The sequence below is a fragment of the Ptiloglossa arizonensis genome, chromosome 5, assembly GCF_051014685.1.
Source record: "Ptiloglossa arizonensis isolate GNS036 chromosome 5, iyPtiAriz1_principal, whole genome shotgun sequence".
NCBI classification, from domain to species: Eukaryota; Metazoa; Arthropoda; class Insecta; order Hymenoptera; family Colletidae; genus Ptiloglossa; species Ptiloglossa arizonensis.
Genome location: NC_135052.1, coordinates 24,683,193 through 24,705,351, shown reverse-complemented (window position 1 = coordinate 24,705,351; position 22,159 = coordinate 24,683,193). Strand labels below are relative to the sequence as shown.

The 22,159-nt window shown below is 36.7% G+C and overlaps 1 protein-coding gene across 9 annotated transcripts in view; it reads left to right on the top strand.

Moving 5' to 3' along the window:
- The window catches only part of Nfi (Nuclear factor I), a 168,532-nt gene that overhangs the window by 71,911 nt on the left and 74,462 nt on the right, over positions 1-22,159 (top strand). For all 9 annotated transcript variants that reach the window (XM_076311339.1, XM_076311336.1, XM_076311337.1 and 6 more), the window contains one exon: positions 20,996-21,187. In XM_076311339.1, the coding sequence (XP_076167454.1) occupies positions 20,996-21,187 (192 nt within the window). The remainder of the gene's footprint in view (positions 1-20,995; positions 21,188-22,159) is intronic.

Here is a 22,159-nt window from a genome sequence, read left to right as displayed (position 1 = left end):
ACTTTGAAAAGCTGCTTCGCCCCTTCGGGGTTGATTTCCTCGGTAGAAGTAGATTATTTCCTTTACAGGGTGGGTGAGTAATACGAACGGTTTGAGGTCGATGATAGGAAAGAAGTTACGGAAATGTGGTTAATTTTTAAAGCGAAACGCAGTGATTTCCATGATTTTCGTCGAACGAGTAACCTAACCTATTAAGGTTATATTCTGTATCATGCCCGAGGGCACTATTATCTCGTGGAAATTATGTCGGTGTATGACGAAGGAGAAATAAAAAATTATTCAATATTTTAATCGAAGATGCGAAAGAAAACCATTTTTATATTTTGAGGAACATTGTAAAAGTATCGTCCTTTAACCTGCAAATAATGTAACTGCAAATGTATTGTAATCTAACCTACAAATAATTGAACAGTTACTGTTTATCGTAACCTAAAATAATTGGATTGCAAAGGTATCGTACTTTAACCTACAAGTAATTTAACGTATTATATTTTAACCTAGAAATAATTCAACAACAAAAGTATCATATTGCAATCTATAAATAATTTTATCGTGAACGTTTTACATTGAAACCTTCAAATAACTTCATAGGAAAAGTATCATACTTTGATCTACAAATAATTTAACCACAAATATATTGTACTCCAACCTACAATTAATTTAACCGTAAAGGAATAATATTCTAACCTACAAATAATTCAACTGCACACGTATCGTACCTACATCTACAAGTAATACACAAATATCCACGAAGTAATGTGAAAATGTACACAAACTAAATTTACATATATCTACCAATTTCTATCATATACACCTATTCAGGTTCCAAATTAAATCAGACCCGTCACGTGACAATGACGTCCGAACGGAATTGCACAACATAGTAATCGCGCGTCGTAAATGAAAAAAACATTGTAAAATATATCAACGCGTCGTTTGTACAATTTATTAACTCGCAAAGCAACGCGAACTTAGCAACTATCGAACACCGTATGGGCGTAGATACTCGAGGATCATAATCCGCTCGAAAGTCAAAGGAAACCGCGCCCTGATCGCGACTGCTCAATTACGCAACCCCAATTAACCCCCCTGAGAGATACGAAGCCCCTTTACCCAGTCCCGCCGCTCATCCCCCGCGAATGGAAAGGCGAAAACGAGCTGACCGTCGGCCGTTAGGCTAAAAATGCGGTCTGCGCTTTATTTCCCGCGCTTGAAAATAGCCCATGAGCCTCCGTGAGCGGCCGTACTCGCCGCGGCGACGTGGTGGGGGTCGAGGCGGCGTGGTGTGCGTGAAAAAGGGGCAGAGTGGGGGTAGAGGCTAGCGGTGGGGCGACAGCAACGACGCGGCGCTGAGCATTTCGGGAGTGGGGTCAACCTCCCCTTCCACCTTTCACCGGTGGAGTGGGGGAACGCCGGCCGGAGAAGGGTTAGAGGGGAGGGGGAGAGGGACGACGCATTTACGGTCGTCACACTCACACACCGAGGGACTCACACTGGCGCTGAACGATGCACGCGGGGATTTTCTACAGGGTGATTCGAGTCGATGTTTTCACGATCGAGTTTTTTTTTTCCCCAGCGGTTGTTGATTCGACGCTTTTGGATTTTGGGAGACCGAGTGGCTTGCCAGGGGGTTCAATTGTTTCGCGATTGGCGCCGAACGTGTTTTGGTTTGTCGAAACGGAGAGAGAAACGTGGCGCTGGTCTTTTCGTTACCACGAGACCGAGAGTCTTTAACGTAGTACTACGTTCTTTCGTGTTGAAAAATAGTTCTCTACAGTGTACTATAATTCTCGATTCTTAGAGTTTGGGAAGTATTGACGCGGTACTGAAACTTTTTGAATGCTGGCGCTGAGAATCTGTCACGTAGTACTACGTTCCTTTGTCTCCCAAAGTAGAAGGTTTTCAATAATTGTACTATACCTCTTGATGTTTAGAGTTTGGAAATCACTAACACAGTTCTGAAATTTTTAAAAAATTGTTGCTGAGAGTTTGTCACGTAGTACTACGTTCCTTTGTCTCCCAAAGTAGAGTTTCCAATAATGTTCTATACTTTTTAATTTTTAAAGCTTAGGAATCATTAATATTTCTAAATAAACTTTTTAAAATTTGTTGCTGAGAACTCATCACGTAGTACTACGTTATTTCGTGTCCCAACGTAGAGAGCCTTCAACAATGTATTACAGATTCTAATATTTGATGTTCAAGAATTGTTAACACGGTTCCAGATCTCTTCAAAATTTGTCGCTGGGAGTCTATCACGTAGTACTACGTTCCTTTATCTTCCAAAATAAAAAGTTTCCAATAATGTACTATACTTCTTGGTATTTAGAGTTTGGGAATCACTAACACGGTTCTGAAACTTTTCAGAATTTGTTGCTGAGAGTCTCTTACGTAGTACTACGTTCTTTCGTGTCCCAACGTAGAGAGCCTTCAACAATGTAATTATTACACATTCCAATCTTTGGTGTTCAGGAATTGTTAACACGGTTTCGAATCTCTTCAAAATTTGTTGCTGAGACTCTATCACGTAGTACTACGTTCCATCGTTTTTCAAAGCAGAAAGTTTTCAACAATGTAATTATTACACATTCCAATCTTTGGTGTTCAGGAATTGTTAACACGGTTTCGAATCTCTTCAAAATTTGTTGCTGAGACTCTATCACGTAGTACTACGTTCCATCGTTTTTCAAAGCAGAAAGTTTTCAACAATGCGTACTATATCAATTTACCGAAGTCAGGAAACGTTAACACAATTCTGAGCATTTTTCACAGTCCGAGTGTTAAACAACGTAGTACTACGTTCATTTGTAAATCGAATAGCATAGCTGATACTCGATTGAACGAGAAACGTAACTCGTCGTGCGCACGGACCACCCAGTATGTAGGAACACGCGTACGTTTGCTAAATTCATTCGCGAGAAGAACGGCCGTAATACGTAATTTCGGTGCACGCGAATTCGCATATGCGCTTAATGCAGTGGGCACACGTACATACGGGCACGCATAATTGTGCAGGTGGAATTTTAAAATGCCATACCGGCAACCGAATGAAAAGACAAAAAAAAAAAAAATGGGAGGAACAAAAATTGTGGAATAATATTCGACTTCAGTGAACACCGCGAGGCAACATTTATGCGTTTCACGTGGCTCGATTGCACAGAGGAGACTTTGATGCACCGGCAATTAACTCGTTCTCGTCGATCGTTTATTCTGAGCCGCTAATTGATGCGAATTCGTCCGTGCAGCTCGCGACTATTAAAGTACGCTGTGTGTTTATTTTCTACGACTCCTTTGGAAATGTATAACGACCAGGAAATTGTCGAGATCAATATTAGCAGGCTTCGAAAAACGTTATAAGTTGAGTGGTTGATAATGCTCCACTCTAACCCCGGTACGTCAGTCTTAACCAAAGACTTCTCAACAGATTGAAACTTTGCTCACTGAAGTTGATAAGAAATCGATTCCACGTGGTTTTGTGACGTTTAAAAATATCTCAAGTTCGATGAGTGTCGATGTCTCGATTTAATGTATTCAATCGAAAGTATTCATCAAGATTTGAATAGTATGCAATTGAACATTTAACTGACGCTTAGCAAACAAAATTGGTGTATTAAATCGTTGAAGGTTTGGAGTGAGATTTATGCATCAACTTTGTATTCATACTCCAAGGCTACTTTTGCATATAAATGCAAATTGGACCCATTTGCAACAAAAGGACTAGATCTGTCCTCTTTCGATTTTAATTGAGCTTTTGCAGGATGATAGAAGATAGGTCACTGTTGCAATGTGTAAAACATTAAGTGAAGACACTGCATAATTGTAAAGATATAAATAATTGAACTTATACACGATGTAACTTACTCTTTCACTTATGGACGTACCATTTTTCTCACAGAATCAAGATCTATTGAACTTAAATTATTTATGATTCCTTTACACATTGGGTCCATTCCTTCTAAAATAAAAAATTAAACAAATTTAGAAACTTGCAATATCGGAGATTTAGAAATCGGAAAATATTTCTGATTATCCAGGGTGGTACCACATCGTGTATTCCAAAGTACGTTAAACTTTAATTATTTATATTTAAAAAATTATCAGGTATCTACATTTAATATTCACAGAATTTAATCAAAGATTTATACACTATCATTCCATAGAAGCACATTGAAATTCGAAGAGGACAGGTCGAACCCTTCTTTCGTTAAAGTAATTTTTTATAATATCTGACTCAATTAATTGGATGAATTTTAACTACTATAAGTGAATCTAAGTGACCTCCACTATCGTCATTTAAATGAACAAAGAAAAAATGATAGTAATAAATGTTGTAAATAATAATAAAAATATTAATAAATAATTATAAATAATAATAAAGATAATAATAAATAGATATAAATAATTACAATAAACACAATAATAAATAATTATAATTAATAACAATAAAAGTAATATTAAATAGTTATAAATAATAATAATAAAAACAATGGTAAATAATTATAATTAATAATAGTAAAAGTAATATTAAATAGTTATAAATAATAATAATAATAAAAACAATGGTAAATAATTATAATTAATAATAATAAAAGTAATATTAAATAGTTATAAATAATAATAATAAAAACAATGGTAAATAATTATAATTAATAATAATAAATTATTGTAAATAATAGTAACAAATTCTTGAAACTGGAATAGCTCGAATCTCGGAACAAGATTGGGTCTTCCCCGGATAATTGAATAGGAAGCAACCCTGGCGGATACCGAGACACGTTTTCGTGAATCCGGCCGCCGAGTTATGTTCGCGCGAATCCCATGTGCTGTGCCCGCGCGGCTTCCTTTCGCCCTCGTGGCAGGTATGCGTCGTGTCATAGCGCGTCATGTATTCGCAGCTCGCGGCAAATCCAAAATAAATCGGCGGCAGCTGTCGCGTCTGTGTTTCGGAGGTGTGCTCGCTCGCTTCGACCGTTTTTCTCTCTTCCCAATCCGTCCTCTGGACACGAAACTCGCGCTCCGCAAGAACCGAGACTTTTTTCCAAACGAACTGCAGCGTGGCAAGTGGGGGGGGGGGGGGCTACAAATTGAATCTCTGAGGTTTTAAATGTCTCCTTTTGCAGTACGCTTCGCGAAAATTGGATCACGTTGATCCAAATTAGAAACACATTTCCTTCTATTAGGTATCGAAAAACGAACAATAAACCAGCAAGACGACAGAGGATGAGTCCCTATAGCGATATGTGAAACAGTAAGTGTAGACGCTCGGTAATTTTAGAGATATAAATAATTAATGTTCTATAGGGAGCGAGTTGCATTATATGCTGTAAATGTCGGGAGTCAAGGCTTCGAATATCTCTATTGGGAGTGCAATGTTTTCTCGGAATTCTCATTCTTTCGTCACCCCGCTTTCAAGAACACTTCCGTGCGAATTGAATTCTTTCATAAATGCAAGAAATATCCTCTATGGTTAAATGACAGCACGTGCAAGTTAAAATACCGCAGCAACTGCATTTTCCAGTATATTCAGTTCAGAATTCTCGATCTTTCGTCGCCCCGCTTTCAAGAACACTTCCACGCGAATTGAATTCTCCCACAAAATACAAAAAATATCCTCTATAGTTAAGTTACAGCACGTGCAAGTTAAAATACCGCAGCAACTTCATTTTCCAGTATATTCAGCTCAGAATTCTCGTTCTTTCGTCGCCCCGCTTTCAAGAACACTTCCACGCGAATTGAATTCCCCCACAAGCGCAAGAAATACCCCCTGGAGTAAAATTAAAACGCATGGAAATGAAAGTAATAAATTCCTCGGGAACTCAGAATCCCAGAATCCTCATCCCCGTTGTCGCCCCGCTTTCAAGACCACTACGCGAATCGAATTCCCCTATAAACGACCCACCGTATTTTCCATCTCGGACACACTCCTTTCCGTGCAATCTCGCTATTGCGAATCCGCCGCGTCTGGCCGTTCACTGTGAAAACGTCGCGAACAACGAGAAGCGAGGGGGGGTAGGGAAAAACGACGTCAAAGCGACGGTTCCACGGCAATTGACGTCGATGCCCGAAGAGTAGACGCAAGGACTCCCACGGAGGAGAAGTTTTTCTCTATAGAAAACGCGGCAACCTGTTTCGCTTTGTTTCACCCTCTTTTTTCGCGTTGTCTGGTTCTCCAAGGGGGGCGGGAGGGGGTGGTGGGGGTGGAACGAAGGACTCACGGGGGCAGAGGGGGGATGTAAAACGGAAATAGAAACGGGCCGAGCACATCGATGCGCTCTTCCGCGTTCCAACAATCGGCCCGCGGAGCAACTTGCCCCCTACCCCCCACCCCCGCCTCAATCTCGTCTTACTTCCTCCAACAGGGTGCGGAGGGGCTTTGTTTCTCGGGTGGATATTGCGATTGAGGTGGTCCTCTTGCTTCCTCGGGATTACCTACCGCTTCCACCCCCTCTCAGCCCCCAATAGCCCCCCCCCCCCCTCGTCGACCGGTGGCCCCCTTTTTAAGCCACTCTGCACGCCACTTCCGTTTCGATGTCGTCCCTGCATTCCCCGGACGTTCGTTGCCCGAAATAGCTCAGCGGCTTTTGTGAATCCTTGCTCCACCTCTCCGAGCTCTCACGAATCTTTCAAGGCTGATATTGTTCGCGCGGTGTTTCTGGAAAATTTACCTCGCCCGAATCCTTTTCGTCCTACCTTCAAAACGATCGAGGACCGGCAGAGAGACACCGGCGGTACTCGAAAGCGACCGAACTCGACTCTCGCCCCGCTTTCAAGACTATTATTGTTTTTATCCGTGAACGCTTCCGTGACGAGACAGCTCGCGGCGTGTGTTATTATTTTTCGAAAAGTGGGGTCGTTGACACGCGACTATCCATAGCGGGAGCCACTGAAAACAAATCGTATTTGCATCGAAGTAAAATTAATTGGGTAGTGTTTACCTGTAACGTGACACTTGGGGGAACGTGTTTCTTTCATAAATTAATATTTCTTTAAGGAAGGGATGTATTTGAAAATAAATATGGAAGATTGAAGGGAGGTATTGTGTACGGTAGTTGAATAAAAAATTTGAAACGTAAAGTCTCGTTTTAGCGAGTGATATCGCTTTGAAGATACAGTGTGTTTCAAGGCTGTACATTTTAGAGGCAAGAGAGACAGAGAGAGAGAGAGGGAGATAAATGAAGAGACAGAGAGAGAGAGAGAGAGTTATAATAATGAGAATAAGTAAGAAAATTAAGCCCAGAATTTTATAAATAAAATAATAAATCACCTATAAACATATTCTTTAACAGTTCTGAGTGGGGAACCTTCTGAAAGGCACAATATATTGTAAGCTCATACATTTCTAAAAATAAAACAATAACTAGATTAGAAAAACAAAACCTAGAATTTAGAAATACAATGTTACATAACCAATAAAACAAAAATTCACCCATAAACGTATTTTGTTATTAATCTTGAGTGGAGAACCCCCTCAGAGGCACAATATATTCCAAGACCATAAATTTCTAAACACAAAACAATAAGAAGATTAAAAAATCAAGATCTAGAATTTACAAATACAATATTACCTAACCAATAAAAATTCATCTACCAAATTTATTTTTTTACTACTCCTGAATAAAATACCCTCTGAAAGCCTAACCCAGACCTTACCCAGACCTAACCCAGACCCCCTAAAAAATATTGGGTTGTTCAGAAACTAATTTCATTTTTTTCTGTGAAAATGAAACACGATTTTTTTAAATCGTACAAACATTTTCTTAAATTATATATTCTCCATTTTGGAAAACGAAATGACTTTCCAAACAACCCAATAAAATACACAAAACTACACTTTTCTATCGAATAATTAAAAGTAGCCGAGTTAGGTACCTCACCCTGTGTACACTCACAGTTGTTGAGTCACCCAATACACATGTACCAAGCCTCTACATACCCAAAAACCAAGAACGAGAAAACAGGGCCCAGAAATTCAGCAATGGGACGATATTTGCCCAATCTGGAAAAAAAAAGTACAAAGAACCCCCTTCGAACCCTAATTCCACGAACAGGTCGCCGGATGTACCTCTGAGCGTACCCGTTGATTCCGGAACAGTTGTTCCCTTATCAAACAGCGATGGTGGAGCGAGGCAACTGTTCGAACGGAAATCCAAAGTGGAGGGTCGCTTATTTTCGGATAATCACGTCGGGCGCGACAAATTGTCGGCGCGGAATCGTCCCGAAGCCTTTTTCCATGGGTATTTACGTTCAATTTCGCTGGAGCTGTATGTAACGAGAGCTCGTTGGCTCGAAGTGAGACGAATTCGATTACTCCGGCCTCGGCCGGAAAGAGGGAGGCGATCGAACGACTTGTACGTGAATGTCGTACAGAAAGAAAAGCATAAAAATGAAGTGCCTTCCGAGATTTATTTACCGGAGAAACTTACGGCTTTTATTCAATACCCGACTCGTCGAGCTCGGAAGAATTCTCTATCTCTCTGTCTCTCCATCTCTCTGTCTCTCTATCTCTATCTCTATCTCTCTCTTTTTCTCTCGGGGTGATAGCAATCGACGATCAGTGGTGAAACAGAAAACTCGTGAGTCGATTTATACTCGGAGCGTTGAAAATTTTTCGTTCGTTTACACGTCGATGTTTAAATTTTCCTTCGAGAAAGGAGTTCCATAGGAATTCCACTGATCGTTCGAAGGAAGATCGCATTTCATCGCAACCCCTTTCTCCGATTCGAGAATGAATCCACTCGTGAATCCTGGGTTCGGGCTGCGGTCGCACCTCGTTACGAGATTTATGGTTGCGCCCCTTTCTGGGACCGTGTTGTCCATGCATTTTTAACGGGGATATTTGTTTCTTATTTTTTCCTCTCCGGGTGAGGATCGAGCTCCATTTTGTGAATGTAAACATAGTTTCGGCGGGTGGTAGAATTGTAAACATAATTTCCTTTTGTAGCAGGTATTATAGTTACAAACGCAATTTTCTTTTATAGCAGGTACTAGAATTGTAAATATAATTTTCTTTTATAGCAGGTACTAGAATTGTAAATATAATTTTCTTTTATAGCAGGTACTAGTTTTGTGAACATAATTTTCTTTTAGAGCAGGTACTAGAATTGTAAATATAATTTTCTTTTATAGCAGGTACTGGAATTACAAACAAAATTTTCTTTCATAGCAGGTAGTAGAATTATGAGTATAATTTTCTTCTGTAACAGGTACTAGAATGATAAACATAATTTTCTTCTATAGCAGGTACTAGAGTTGTAAATATAATTTTCTTTTAGAGCAGGTACTGGAATTACAAACAAAATTTTCTTTCATAGCAGGTAGTAGAATTATGAGTGTAATTTTCTTCTGTAACAGGTACTAGAATGATAAACATAACTTTCTTCTATAGCAGGTACTAGAATTGCAAACATAATTTTCTTTTATAGCAGGTAGTAGAATTATGAATATAATTTTCTTCTGTAACAGACACTAGATTTGTAAACATAACTTTCTTTCATAGCAGGTACTAGAATTGTAAACATAATTTTCTTCTATAGCAGGTGCTAGAATTGCAAACATAAATTTCTTCTATAGCAGGTAGTAGAATTATGAAAATAATTTTCTTCTGTAACAGGTACTAAAATGATAAACATAACTTTCTTCTATAGCAGGTACTAGAATTGTGAACATAATTTTCTTCTATAGCAGGTACTAGAATTGTGAACATAATTTTCTTCTATAGCAGGTGCTAGAATTGCAAACATAAATTTCTTCTATAGCAGGTAGTAGAATTACACACTTTCCTTCTGTGCCAGGTACTAGAATTACATAATTTCCTTCTGTACCAGGTACTAGAATCACATAACTTTTTTCTGTAACAAGTACTAGAATTCTCAACATAATTTTCTTTTATAGCAGGTACTAGAATTACAAAAATAATTTTCTTTTATAGCAGGTACTAGAATTACAAACATAATTTTCTTCTATAGTAGGTACTAGAATTACAAACATAATTTCTTTTTTTACCAGGTATTAGAATTATTCAGATATTCAAATATTATTCAATTTTATTATACATACATTTACGAGCAATTATAATAGTGTCCGATTGTAAAACACAATTAAACAGTGCATCGTTGTTATCCAAAATTCATTCTTATCGAATAAAAATAAAAACTAATGTTTTACTGCAGAAACTACTGCTTATAACTTTCTAAAAATGCTTTCGTTATAACATGAAAATTTTGAACCATAGAATGTGATACAAGAGTTAAAACCGTATGTATTTATAATTAACTTATCTAACCCAAAAGTATACGAGCCATGTGTTATATTTAAACAAAATTCTGTTACATGGAAAGTACTCTTATTGGACATTCCTCCACCGTATATATTTTTCCAATATTTATAAATACGTTACATATAGATATATATTTTTTTCCAATACTTTATTCAATATCTTTTTTTTCACCAAGAAATTGTAAATTCGACATAACTATTACTAAATCAAAATTTTACAATGTTACAGATTATATATTACAATATAATTTAAACACAATATACATTTTTCCATTACTTTATTTATTCAGTATATTAACCTCGTCACAAGGATATACACAAGACAACTATTATTTAAACAAATTTATCCAATCTGAAAATTCTTCCTATTGGACATCCTTCCACACTATATACTTTCCAATACTTAATCCAATCTTTTTATCTTATATAAAATATCTTTATATATATACACGAGATAACTATAATTTAAACAAAATCCTACAACGTTAAACAATATATTATAATACGTGACCGTGCATATTTTTCCATTTCTTGATTCATTCAATATATCTTCACCTCCTCCAAAAATGTTCACACGAATTGTGAATTTAAACAAATTCCTCCAATCCGAAAATTCTTCCTATTGAAAAAATTCATCCACGTAAACATCCCTCCGCGTTATAAATTCCCCAATACACGATCCAACGTCTTTATTCCCCCCCGTAGAAAAATATACAGGAGAGAGCGGTTATTTATGCAAATCTCCGCAACGCGGAAGGTGTAACGCACGTTGGACAACGTTCGATCGTAATTGAAACGTTTGGTGGGTCCGTTTACGCCGCGTCCGCCACTGATTTCAGAAAAGGGCCGAGAAGATCGTAGATCGCCGCGATCGGACAGCACGTAGCCAAAGCGCGAATAGCATCGCGAGAAATCGGCACCGTGAACGAGGTAAACTGCCGCGCCTAGGTGTACATACGCATGTCACGATATACATACGTGGCCGGTGCATTCGCGGCCCTCCTTCACACTCGGCATACTTGATCGGGTTTATGCAGGATGCACCGGGTGTAACTGCACCGGGTCTCTCCCACAGTTGGGTCGACCGCGGCCGTCTTGCGTGACATTTCTTGTCCGTGAGAGAGTGGTACATACGTGCTTGAAATTTTGCACGTGCGCGAAAAATGCGCGGGGACGCCGCGCGGTACATCGCAAGTACGCGCCGCGGCCCGCGCACCGGGAAACGTCGCGACGGCAGCGCTGTTCCAGCTGTCGTCGTTCGAACGACACCGGTGCTACTCGATAACCGAAACCGATATAAACGAACGAAACAACGGGACGATCTCTCGATGCGATACAACAGAACGAACGAACGACTGGATACTGGCATTTAAACGAAAGAATTCGTTTCGAACGAATCTTTGGGGACGAGGATTTCGAGAATATATCAATGGAATGATCTTTGTATCGAATGAGAGTGTGAATTACATATGTATATTTGAAACTGAATTTTTAAAGGGAAGCTCAGGAATAAATAAATGAAAAAGTCTTCGTATCGAAATGAAAGTGCAAATTGAATATTTGAATTTTTAAAGGGAAGCCCAGGAATAAATAAATGAGAAGGTCTTCGTATCGAAATAAAAGTGCAAATTGAATATTTGAATTTTTCAATGGAAACAAAAGAATAAATAATACAATTCTTTGAATTGAATCTATGGAGAAAGGATTTGGAGAATAAATAAATGGAATGATCTTTGTATCGAATGAGAGGGTGAATTATGTATATATATATTTGAAATTGAATTTTTAAAGGGAAGTCCAGGAATAAATAAATGAAAAAGTCTTCGTATCGAAATGAAAGTGTAAATTGAATATATCATTGAATTTGAATTTTTAAATGGAAACAAAGGAATAAATAAATGAGACGATTCCCGTACCGAAATGAAAGAATAAATTGAATAAATATTTGGAGACAATAAATTAAATCTACGGATTTGAATCTTTAAATCGAAATGAAAGAACGATCTTCAAACTGAAATAAGAGAATAAATAAACGAGGTGATTTCCGTTTATTTATTTTTTTATTTCGGTTACGAACTGGGTCATTTCAGTAGCACGGTAATCGGTTATTTTTTCGTTACATTTGTAATTGATTAAAACGATCGTGACAATTACGATTGATCGTGCAATTGTATAGTGCATCTCTGTCGCATGACGATTGTAATTAAAAAGGAAAAGTATAATGGTGCAGTATCGAGCAAAGAAAGTAAAATTGAGTTGACGTTCGATACGAAGGCAAGATACAGTTATTTGTTATTATCGATTCAATTTTTACATCCCTGAAATAATCACGAACCACATTTACAGCCTGCTATTATTGATATGCAGTTTGCAATTATTGCGTTAACTTTTTTTGGATACTGCAATTCAAAACTGAGGCAATTTTTTAAATACAATACTATTTTCAATAATATATTATCTGATTTTGTCGTTATTTCATTCTTGAAATTACAGTGCCTTATTTATAAAAGAAATTAGTGTAACAAAACTTAATTTGTATTATACTTGTAACTCCAAATACACGAGTACTGTATTAATTCTGAAATAATAGTTTATATAAATTATTGTGAGTAAGAATAAGATTATTAACACATTTTTTGGATAAAGGATAAAATTTGTTTACGAAAAGATTAATTATATAGATTAAAATAAACGATATAGTGTAACAGATATACAAATTAATGTTATTATCAATTGCACTAGGTTTATTATGAGAGTAGTAATAAATCAAATTATAATTCTACAATTCATTAGTTTCTATTCCATAATTAATTTATTGTCTCATTCGTGTAGCTAATTAATTTTCTATACACATATTCGAAACAAATGTAGACTATTGTTATTAACGTCTCGCTATTAACCTATTATTAACATATCGATTCAATGGTATTTAAAAATGTAATCTTCTTCCATGATTATATTCACTTTGATTACCTATTTTAGTCATTAATCATTCCTTGGTTGATTATAATCATTGATCATTACGTTTCACTCAATTCTGTTCCATTGTAGAATAAAATTAAGATCCACGTATCGCTTATTATAATTGTTGCGTGCAACTATATTTTAGTCATGAATGACACGTGTGCTCATTTTGACACGTGATACCATTTTGTTCGCACGTGTGAAGTTTTACAACGAATCTTCGTTTCATTTATTTAAAACTGAACACTTTCACGATCTGAAATCCGATTAAAATTACGAAAATTATTCACCAACAATACGTGTCAATGTTTACGTACACGAAATAACACAGAAAATGATGAAAACAAATTGTTTAAGAATTATTTTTGGATAATAAAATTCTAAACTCACGAAAAATTAATGTATCTCCCTATGTATATTAATAGAATCACGTCAAAGGTATTCTTATTATTTATTAATAAGTACAAAATTAAATTTACAAGCAGTAATATTATTTGTCCCGGATTGTAATTTTGTTTTATCTTTTATTCGTTGTTTCGAGTTTATTACAAGTATTCCAAATATACATGCAATATTTCTCAGTAAGATCCTATGCTTCACACAAAGTGTAACTTTATTCTACAAAACTACAATTACTATGATTTTATATTCCAGTTTATAATTTTCATTAACGCACCAAAATTCATGTATCTTTAAATCCAATATGATACAATCATCCCTGTAAGATTACTTTCGAGCTACTTCTATACTCATCGGCACAATACTAATTACAACTAGAATACAACTATATTGTGCAACATTACAACTATAATATCAGACTACTAAAGACAAAACCTGAACCACTTACAAAGTATACCTTTTTCAATGTTTGGAAAAAATTCCCCAATCCTCACTAATTACAACTACAGTACAACTATATTCTACTACATTAGAACTATAATATTAGACTACTAAAGACAAAACCTGAACCACTTACAAAGTATACCTTTTTCAATGTTTGGAAAAAGTTCCCCAATCCTCACTAATTACAAATACAATACAACTACATTCTACTACATTAGAACTATAATATCAGACTACTACAAACAAAACCTGAACCACCAAAGAAGTATACTTTCTCCACTATTCGTTACAACTACAATAGAACTATATTCTACTACATTAGAACCATAATATCAGACTACTAAAGACAAAACCCGAACCACCCAAATAGTATACTTTCCCCACTATTCGTTACAAATACAATACAACTATATTGTACAACATTACAACTATAATATCAGACTACGAACGACAAAACCTAAACCACCCAAGTAGTATACTTTCCCCACTGTTCATTACAAACACAATACAACTATATTGTACAACATCGCAACTATAATATCAGACTACTAACGACAAAACCTGAACCACCCAAGTAGTATACTTTCCCCACTGTTCATTACAAGTACAATACAACTATATTCTACTACATTAGACCTATAATATCAGACTACTAAAGACAAAACCCGAACCACCCAAGTAGTATACTTTCCCCACTGTTCATTACAAATACAATACAACTATATTGTACAACATTGCAACTATAATATCAGACTACTAACGACAAAACCCGGACCACCCACGGAGTATACTTTCTCCAATGTCTCCGTACAAATTCCCCGATACTCCTCCTTCGTTGATTTCTATATGTAGGTACCCCCGGGCGACCGTGACTGCGAGAAATCAATTCGACCCGATCGCCATCTACCGTCGTCGATCGGAATCCATAAGCTAACGTATACGTTATCCGAAAGAAACAGAAATTTTTTTCCCTAGGTAGCTCCACGGCTGTGAGAAATCGGGCACCTCGTTCACGCGCCTCGGGCTCCGAGAATCGCGGCGATCCGCGCGCGTGTCGCTCGCTGCGAAGCGTGCAGAAACGCGCCTCCTCCTTTTCTCCTTTCCACAAAGTTTCGCGGCTCGCACGTGCGTGGCAGAAAGGGGCTAGGCGGGATAGATCGGTCGCTGCCGCGTCGTCGGTCGATGCATTCCGCGCGCTTTCAATGCATTTCTCAGGGACCTTATGCACCCGTGCATTTGCTATTCCACGGGTGACGAGGGCCGTGAGCGTGCGCTGCATAACCTGCTACGAATGCGCTCCACTGAGGTCGTCGTCGTCGTGGTCGTCGTGGTCGTCGTGGACGTCGTCATCGTCGTTGATGATGATCAGGTTTGATCGGGTTTGATCAGGTTTGAGTGATTTTCACCCCGAAAATCCGGTGTCCGTGGTCCAGAGACGTCGTTGAGTAACCGTCGACACATTTGGGGTTAAGGGTAACGCGTGTACAGTGGTGTGGAATAATTACAGCTCGTACGTAGTTAATATTAGCGAGGGGACCGATCCAATGACACGCTGGTTAATATCGTTACATATAACGAGGTATCGAACCGGCATGGAAATAAGTTTTATCGGTGTGACGCGCTCGTTCGAGTATCTTGCACGATAGGATCGATGTGGTACAAGTGTCGAGTTTCATCGGGACGAGATTAAGATATATAGGGAGTTTATCCAGAATTGTGGGTCAGTGGAATTTATTCATCGCGCGCGTTAGTGTTTCTCCGAGTGTGCTCACGGTGGTTCTCGGGGGTTTTCTAAGGTCGGAACTAGTTATTTGTCTTTCGTTATTTATGGGAGTATCGGTCTCGGTTATGGCGAAATGGTGATATCCTCGAGCCAATGTTACACGGAGTTAGTTGTTATTACGCGCGAAGTAGAATTTTGTACGATGGTTTTCGTCGTTTTGGAAGTTGGTATTGTTTCTTGAGAGCGAAGAGGGACACTTACACAGGTCCAGAACGTCCAAACGGAGGGACCACGTGAGAATGAACGTTTAATCTTCGCTGAGTACGAATTCTTGTCTTTTACAGTTGGTAGGAAACTGCCTTTACTACTATTGTATACTACATGTTACTCTTGCTACACTTACTATTGTAATATACTATACACTACTCCTGTTACATACACTATTATAGTATATTATATACTACTCCAGATACATTCACTATTATAGTATTCTACATACTACTTCTACTAGATTCACTATTATAGTGTACTACATACTATTCCTGCTACACTCACTACTATAATACACTGCAAACTACTCCTGTTACATTCACTATTATAGTATATTATATACTACTCCAGATACATTCACTATTATAGTATTCTACATACTACTTCTACTAGATTCACTATTATAGTGTACTACATACTATTGCTGCTACACTCACTATTATAATATACTGCAAACTACTCCTGCTACATTCACTATTATAGTATACTACATACGACTCCTGTTACATCACTATTATAGTATTCTACATACTACTTCTACTAGATTCACTATTATAGTGTACTATATACTACTCCTGCTACACTCACTATTATAGTATTTTATATACTATTTTTGCTACACTCATTACTATAGTATACTACATACTACTCCTGAAACATCTACTACTGTACTATACTTCTGCTACATATTGCTGCTAACTATTGTCAACTACTCGTAACTACTGCTACTACTGGTACTAATACTTCTACTAGTAACTACTTCTAACTAATCGATAACAACAAATGTACAAAATTTTCGAGTTTAATGTTACTCATTTACAAGATTTAAGCTCTAACTCGTTAAATACGAAGAAGTAGAATAATTTTTTAAAAATTAAATCCCAAATTTTTTATGAAATCTTCGTAACATAGTATTTAACTTTGAATACATCAAATTATTATTTTTATCATATGATTATCATTGTCACTCCTGTAATTTGAAAAATTCACGATCGACTATGGAGAATTTCATAGATTCTAACCTTAAAAACATTTTAAATAATAGTATGATACAGAGGTATCGATTTCGACTCAGTCACATAGTTAAAATTTTCAAGATAACTTGCCATTATATCTGGTATTCTACAATAGGATGACAAACTTGAAAAAGTTTCTTTTTTACATATTTTCATTATTCTCGTACTAACGGTAAAAAAAAAAACAAACATAAGAATAGAACATAACCGTGCTTGAAAGTAGCAAGGCTGTCCGAGGTCAGTGCTGGCCTGTGAATGGAATCTTTGGTACACAATGACACTCGAGAGAATGCGTATGGTAATTGTTAAACACGAATTAAAAATTTCCATCTATCTCGACTAATTGTGTATCATCGAAGGTCGAGCATTTGTTGCAAAAAATTATAAACGACAGTAAAGATCGAAACTTTTAAAATTCATTAACGTAAGAGATATTCGATAACACTAAACACAGTTTATATATGATGACAGTTTTTCAAACTTATTGTAGAGTACACGATGATATTTTATTAAATAATTATGAAATCGTGTTATATTAACCATTTATGAAATGGTATTATATTAAACAATTATGAAATGATATTATATTAAACAATTATGAAATGATATTATATTAAACTATTATGAAATGATATTATATTAAACAATTATGAAATATTATATTAAACAATTATGAAATTAAAAATATTTTATAACAGTATATTCTGCGTTTAATATAGAATTAGAAGGATGATAATGATGAAAATAGCATAGAATCAATACTATTGCCATAATTGGGTAATGGAAAAAAGGTTAAAAGACTAACATAATAATTAGTAGAATTATAGGGTACGACTAACAAAAATAACACTATCCACTTTTGTGGGTGGACCATGTTGTCCCTAATCGTGCTTTACCAGCCTGTAAATTAAAATCTAATACTGCACTGTATTCAACATATACAGGGTGGCTCGATAACTTTGATAATCTTGAATATCTTTATTTTAAAAGACATCTAAGCAAAGACTCGTTGCAATATATGTTGCAATCGATTCAGAAATAAAAATATTTTGTTTTACTTCTTTATTAATCATTGAACGACCACGTTATCGAAGATCGTTCAAATTGTTTAAACATTGCCTGCTTTATTAGTGAATAAAAAAAAATATAGCGTTCTGTTTAAAAAAATACAGGTAACCTTAAAATCTCTGACAATCCTTAGAGAAAAAAAAGTGTCACCCTGTATACTTCTCCGTTCCCAAACAAATCAATACTGTAACCTAATCTATAGCGACGTTCATGCAGTTTCCAAGAATTTCAATTTCATTTGATTCCGACCATTAGGACCGGAGAAATCCACCTCAACGAGCGACTAGAAAATTTCAGTAACATGTTACGAGGTCGATCATAATTTCCACATCCATCGACACACTTTTGCGAAAATGATCAACAAACATTCTCCGAAATATTCACTTTTAACACGTATGCGAAACATTTACATCGAACCGTCCGTATCGTTATAAAAAAATTCCCAAACTATCGACACTTTTTCGACCCCAATTTGCTGCACAATTATTATACAAAAAGTAAGATAAAATTCACAGTCAGATATTATTCAACAATATCATTACTGAAATTAAAACAAGTTTATGGAATATCACCTCTATTTACATTGTACAGAGAAATTAATTTAATTTAAACTAAGATTCTCAAGTTATTACTTTTATAAGATCGTACAACTAAATTATAAATTATTGAACAAACTATATGCAATACAAAATAAATTATTTAGTAAATTAGATACTGAAAATAATAACCAGACACCGAAATTAATTCAGTCAGTATTCGATACTTAAAAAAAAAATAGTTAATTGCGTAGTCCACTAGGGTTTTTCTAATCGAGTACTTCGACATCGAATCGCTCGCGAGTATCGTCGCTAAATAGTGCGTGTCCTCGGTGGCCGATCCTCACCCAGTTCTCTCAAATTTCTATTAGCGGTGCGTCGACACGATGCGTGGTCTATCCGCGAACGATATGGTAAATTTCGAAAGCGGGTCGCTCCACTTCCGTCGCTCAGCATCGACGATGCAGTCGCGAAGCGGTCTGATTAAAAACGCGAGACCCCGCTTACCGAGACACGTATGCATGTACGCGAGGAAGGTCAAGATATCGGGCTAGGAGGAGACCCGTATCTCCGCGCGGTGTCGCGCGGTGTGTGTGGCGAGGGGAGGGGGGGACGTGATCCCGCATATCGTTTCGGCGAATAGTTTCGGATCGTCCCCTTCCCCCACCGCCGTTTTCCTCCCACCGTTCGACCCCTCCCCTACTCCCGCGTTGCTTTGGTCCCGAGCCATCGTCGGAGTTTCGTAAACTCGGCGAACTTTCCGGGATCAACAGCTGTCGCGGGACATCGATACGCGAAACTTCGAAATATGCTTTCTGTAACGTTTACGATTCATCGTGTGTACTCGGTTCCTTCATCGGGACGAACGATCGACTACTCCCGTCTCGCCAAGTTCCCAAGGTTTGACTTCTTGGATGGTTAGGTTGGCTCGTGAAACGGAATCCGTAAACAAATGGAGGCGGTGCGTCGGAACGGTGGCGCGAAATTCAAAATTCGTGAACACGTTCCTACGATCGAAGAAACTTGCCGACGACTTTCTTTAATATTATTTTTATCGGACTTTCTCTGTTGTTATTATTCTTAGGCTCGTAGGGACCTCTTGGTAGGGATACATTGGCAGAACTGGAAAATATTTGTGTTCAGATTAATTACAAAATAAAATTATATTGGTTTAGAGAGATTACTTCAGGCATTTACTTTCTATTTTTTTTAATATCATTGTTATTAGAAATTTTCTGTTATTGGCAGAACTGGAAAATATTTGTGTTCAGATTAATTACAAAATAAAATTACATTGGTTTAGAGTGATTACTTTAGGCATTTACTTTCTATTTTTTTAATATCATTCTTATTAGAAATTTTCTGTTATTGGCAGAACTGGGAAATATTGGTGTTTAGATAAATCACAAAATAAAATTATATTAATTTAGAGGGATAACCTTGGACATTTACTTTAGGAACTTGGTATCGATTTTTTAAATATTATTGTTATTAGACAATTTTTTGAAATCCAGTATCGATGTAGGTTCTGTTATTACTATTATTATACTTGTAAAGATCTCATACAAACAAAATAATAGGCTGGAAAAATTTATTTTAGTACTCTAATATCAATTTAGCTTCTATTGTTGTATTTGTAGAGACACTTTGTTAATATTTACCAAAGATCGAAAAAACTTGTATTTAGATCACTTACAAAATGAAATAATATTAAATCGAACAATAATATGACATAAATAAAATATCATAATTTATAAAATAATAACTCCTCCCGATAACTATTAGATTCTTCGGAAAGTCATTTCTTTTTTTTTTTGATGAAAATAAATCACAATTTGTTTTGTGTATAAACATTTTATAAAATTATATATTCTCCATTTTGGAAAACGAAATGACTTTCCGAACAACCGAATATTTGCTCGTATAAACTTTCCAAATAATATTCGTCTACTATTCGGAATAAAATTCCTCCCCACTCTGGTACACAGTGTGTACACAATGAGCAGAAAATCGAGGTACGCACTAATGGAACAAATTGTATTAATCGACGCAATTAAATAGCCCGAACGAATAATTTTCGTAATGGTTTTCACCAGAACGACTAACACGTGGTGTTGAATAAAATCAGAGGGAATTTTCCCACTGATTTTAATTCAATGCCAGTTCTTTTACGAAACGAACGAATATAGATAAATTGTACGATGCTTTGAAGAGTAAAAATTATTTAAAATTACTTCGAGAAAGCCAACGACGTTTCTCGTACGGTACATTGAACGAAACCGAACGATTTCGTGTTGCAGAACGAGAAGCTGGAGGTGAAACAGAAATGGGCCTCGCGGCTTCTAGGCAAGTTACGAAAAGATATCACGCAGGAGTACCGAGAAGACTTTGTGCTGAGTATCACGGGGAAGAGGCCAGCCATGTGTGTCCTAAGTAATCCTGACCAGAAGGGTAAAATGCGTCGGATCGATTGCCTGCGTCAAGCCGACAAGGTACGTCTGACCATCGACCATCTTGATCTACTTAAAAATTCTTTTTCCCTGTTGCCATTCGTTCTCGCCTCGTCTCATTGCAAAATCATTTTTACAATATTTCTACGCGTCGATAGATCAACAACTGACACGTGAAAGTTATGTGCAGAGACCTTAGAAGTTGCACTGAATTTTTAAACGCGAGTAAATTCTTTCAATCTCAACGTAATGATTCTATTATTTATCCGAAAACTATTGGGTTGTTTGGAAAGTGATTTTGTTTTTTCTTTGGTGAAAATGAAACACGATTTTTTTTAGAATGTATAAACATTTAAACGCTCTAAAAAAATCGTGTTTCGAAAAAACGAAATCACTTTCCGAACAACCAGATATTTTAAATTATACAAAATGGTAACGAATAATTATTCATGAAGCTATGTATAAAAGTTGAAAGAATAATACAGAACCCTTTTGCTGGAAACGTGGATCGATAAGTAGTCGATTATTACGTTCTGATTATTTACAATTTTTAAAGACAAGTTACATTTTCTTACGATTCTTGCATACTTGTGCGAGTATATCGAACGAGTACATTTTAGAATTTTTTTTGGACCTAATTCGAATTTTTGATCAGGGTAAATTGAGTCTCTGCATCCCCCCTCCTTTTTTGGATCATTTTCAATTCTTTTCAACGATCAAATTTCGTAACGTTCTTTCACAATTTTAAAAGTTATTTCGATCCTATCTGTTTGCGGAATAATTAATATTCACGTGTCACGTTTGTCCACTTGGATTGCAATTTTACATCGAAGAGCGTGGAACGATCAGTCGAGTCAGCAGTTCGCCTCCGTTAGTATTTTCGATAATCGATGAACTTGATTTCACGTTAACACTCGGCGTGACGCGTTCGGGTCTATTTTGACCCAGGGAAACTTTACACCCGGTACAACTTTCCGTGATAAATTGTTACGATACATTTGCAACGGATGACCC